Below are 3,965 nucleotides of genomic sequence, written 5' to 3' on the forward strand. Positions count from 1 at the left end.
GCCCCCCAACCGAGGTTCACCTAGCAAAGTGCGAAGTAGCTAGCAGCCCCCCTCCCTCGTGTCGGCACGAAGGGAATCCTAAGCTATGAATGCATGCCCCCCAACCGAGGTTCACCTACCAAAGTGCGAAGTGGCTAGCAGCCCTCCCTCCTCGTGTCGGCATGAAGGGAATCCTAAGCTATGAATGCATGCCCCCTCCCCCCAACCGAGGTTCACCTAGCAAAGTGCAAAGTAGCTAGCATCCCCCCACCCCCACCCCTTGTGTCGCCATGAAGGGAATCCCAAGCTATGAATGCATGCCCCCCTGAGGGAGTCCTGGACTAAGGGGTCCTCGGGCGTCCGGCCTGTTAGCCATGGGCAAGACTGATTGGTTGTGAAGATACGAAGACTGAAGAATGCATCCGTGTCCGGATGGGACTCTCCTTGGTGTGGAAGGCAAGCTTGGCGACCAAGCACTACAAGAAAACTGTTAATCCATGACGGATTTCTCATGACGTTCTCACAAATTGTCACGGAAACCGTCATGGGTCTGCAAGATGCGAATGGGCCTCAAGACGATTAACCCATTATGATGGACAACAATGGACCTCACAAAAACCATCACTGATCAACCAGCTAGGCCTCACTTTTTTTATTTATACACCATTTGGACCGTCACGGGTGGCTCCTGCTGTGTGTGCCATTTTGTTTGGCCTATTTGTCAGTCGAATGCAACAGTGAATACGGAAAAAAAAGAAACGAAGAGCGCGCGCGAGAAGGGCGATTTTAAGTCGCCAGCGCGGGGAGTGAAAATTTTCGAGCCAGCCCATTTAACAGGCAGAGTCCACACCATCCTAACCCTAGTTGCCCTTCTCCCGTCTCCTCCCATACCCAACCAGCCGCCGCCGCCACTCCACTTTCCCTCCCTGCATCGCTTCATGTCGCCGCCGCTGGCGCCAGCCCCCTCCATCTATCTCTCACCGGATCCCTCCCCGTCTACCCCACCCCATGCCCCTTCCCATTCAGGTCGCGCCCTCGAGCTGCGGCGGCCCAATCCTGCCTCTCGAGATGACGCGGGACTGACTGGCGGGTTTGGAACCCCCCGAGGTCGGGGACGGCGGGCACGGATCCAGCTCTGCGGCGAGCCAACATGAGTGAGGAATCAACCCTCTCCTCCCCCCAACAGGCCACACACATGCTTCTCCTCTGCTATTTGTTCATCGGGGTTGAGTTTTTACACAGCTTCTTATTTGGCTTGGGGGATTTGCAGGCCAGTCTCGTGGGGATGGTGAGCGGCAAGGCGGAGCTGAACACGGATGTGCCCTTCACGCTAGACAACGGCATCAGCCGCATCAATTTCATCAAATTGTGAGTGCAGCTCGGCAAATGGATTTGTTTTACTTGGGCTCCAGATGTATTTTAGGGGTGCAGTTTTAGAATTTTGTTTGAATTCCATTGCTGGATGTTGGCTATGGGATTTGTCCACTTCTACAACTTCAATCTTCACCGGATTGAAATGTTGTTGGCTGTTAGTACGACAGTGCAAGAAATCCAATAATTGGAATTAAACATGTAGGTTCTTAACCATCTCCACCTAATTCAGAAATTGAGTTCCAAGCTAATCGTAGTCTCCTAAAGATTGTATTAATGGGCTGTCCTCCTTCCTGAAAAAAAACTGCACACCACTACTTGCCTGGCCTCGCACTCTTGCTTCTCAAGGTCGAAAAATCGACCCTCCTGTCATGCTGCTGCTGTTGCCAGGAAACCACACGCCCCTAAAGAGCAACGGGTAAAACTGATGGATGTTGTGACATCGATGTTGCACTGCACACATGTGCAAAGTAATTGCAGTAATATCTTGCACTGTACATCTGTCCATGGCTGGCCTGCGTGACGAGGATGGTTAGATTGATTTACTCCTCTGCTTGGTATGCTTTGCTGTTTGCTATCACTGGGATAGTGGGTTATTCCTCCTTATTCTTCTACGTTTCTAATTGATCTTTAAGTTTTGTATTTCATGAAGTTTCAATTGATTCTAGATTTATGTTAAGAGAAAAAAGCACATTTGGGAATGGATTCTGATTTGTATGTATACATTCAAATTTAAGGTGCTACATTGTTCTTCCCTGGGGGAATTGGTGCAAAATCTATACCAAAAAAATTTCAAGTCCAGGACTAAAGGTGATGTTCTTTTGTTACAGTTCTTATGTATATGTAAGAATTTATCTGTAGTAGGCTGATATGTTCAACCAATTTTCCATCCTATTGATACTTTAAGGATATCGGCATCATGCCGGTGCAAGGTACGCACCGTGTCTCTTCCTCCAATTATCCCATCAGTAGCATATCACTATGGCATATGTGTGATGAAATAATCTTCGGTCAAGATATGTTATTCTTACCATCAAGTACTAACTAGCCTTCTCTTTTCACCATATCTTGTAACTTTTGTTGAATTAATTGGTTGTGAAATACCCATTATTCCTTGCAAAGAATCATGATTATTGATCAAGTGAAAAAGTAGAATAGCAGCCGGTTTGATCCAACTTATTTCTGTAGTAAGTTTTATTTCAGAAAGGAGGTGCGTGTTGGTACTCTTTAATCATGTCTACTTCTAAATGTTATAGCTCACTGTTAAAGTTGTAAGGCTGGTAAAAATAAGCTTTACACAGCTACTTTTCATATGTTTGAAGATTATTATTACTCAAAGTACTGCTAGATTGTAGTTAGTATGTAGATGTTGTTCAAAATTATTTTTTCTCAAGTGATCACATTGTACTACGTATTTCTGGCAGCTATATTTATATCAGTTTTGTTTCTGATTTTGTGAAGTGATCTGCATCCAATCACACACACGAACAATATTTGTTCTGAATTGTTATCATAGTCTATCACATTTGACACCCCCAATATCTCCAGTTCACCGGCGAACACGTTAAATTTATATAGTTATTTTAAACTATGATAAAAGGAGTGCCGCTGGGATGTGTGGAGTGGAGGAAATTTTTTTAGATATATACCTGAATTGATAAGATGTCCAAAGAACATCTAATAATTACATGCATGTAAAACCAGTACAGATTTGTATAGGATGTAGCAGATTTACTGTACTTTGTTTATTTTGCTACCAACTTTAACCGTGGGCTTTTGAACAAGCCAAGTGTGTTTTATACGCTAATTTCAAATAATGAGCATGGCGACATATGCTTAAATGCCTTAAAGGGAATTGTAAATGAAACATTTTTTTAAACTTGTATATAGTCTGCTTTTTTAGTGTGTGTTGCCCACATTTTCATGGTACCTTAATATAGTAGTGGTGTCTATCGGATGATTTCTTGGAAAATAAACTAATATTATTACTCTATAGATTCATATGGGAGTTTGCTGTTATAACTTATTATAATTTTGTATGTCTTTTGGATTCCATGCAGGTTGGGTGGTTAGTCCGTGTTACTTGAGATTGAAGTCTTTTAGCAGGAATTACTTCGGTCCGTATAGCTTCCTGGAAGGGTGCTGGTGTTGGAGACTAAAATCAGCTAGGACATTTTTTCATGGAAGTCATGTTACTCAAAAAAGTTCTCATAGCTCTTTCTAGATATGCTTGTGCTGATTCGATATTAAGCTTTGTTTTGTGAAATCAGACTAAATTGTTGATACTTTGTATTATGATGTGAACAAATGTTAATTTATGAATGAATATAATTTGGTTGTCTTGTTGTAAACTGTGCTGCATTAAGAAAACAAGCTGGACTAGAAAAGGGGCTAATTTGTTGGACTAAAAAATTGGTAGGCTAATGGGCAGGAGCAAAATAATAGCAAATGGGTTGGACTGGACTGAAATTATTGGGCAAGACACTAATTGGGCTGGTTACTACATGAGCCACGCTAGCCTCCACGTCAGGACCACACAGATGCCATGTCAGGTCCACGTTGCTTCCACGTCATGTAAATCAGTGACAATTTGTTCCGTCATAGCCTAGTTTGGG

At 43.4% G+C, this 3,965-nt stretch overlaps 1 protein-coding gene across 5 annotated transcripts; it reads left to right on the forward strand.

Moving 5' to 3' along the window:
* Nucleotides 1–806: 806 nt before the first annotated feature.
* LOC125543193 lies at nucleotides 807–3,701 on the forward strand. Of its 5 annotated transcripts, none has more exons than XM_048706450.1 (5): nucleotides 807–1,138; nucleotides 1,250–1,347; nucleotides 2,088–2,160; nucleotides 2,258–2,282; nucleotides 3,411–3,701. In XM_048706450.1, the coding sequence occupies exons 1-5, from the start codon at nucleotides 1,130–1,132 to the stop codon at nucleotides 3,572–3,574; spliced, it is 369 nt and encodes a 122-aa protein (XP_048562407.1). In that variant the 5' UTR covers nucleotides 807–1,129; the 3' UTR covers nucleotides 3,575–3,701. The 5 variants fall into 5 exon arrangements, with proteins under 5 accessions (XP_048562407.1, XP_048562408.1, XP_048562406.1 ...); XM_048706451.1 differs by having other exon boundaries at nucleotides 807–1,133; XM_048706449.1 differs by having other exon boundaries at nucleotides 807–1,347.
* The last annotated feature ends 264 nt before the right edge of the window (nucleotides 3,702–3,965 follow it).

Source organism: Triticum urartu, chromosome 3 (assembly GCF_003073215.2).
Source record: "Triticum urartu cultivar G1812 chromosome 3, Tu2.1, whole genome shotgun sequence".
NCBI lineage: Eukaryota > Viridiplantae > Streptophyta > Magnoliopsida > Poales > Poaceae > Triticum > Triticum urartu.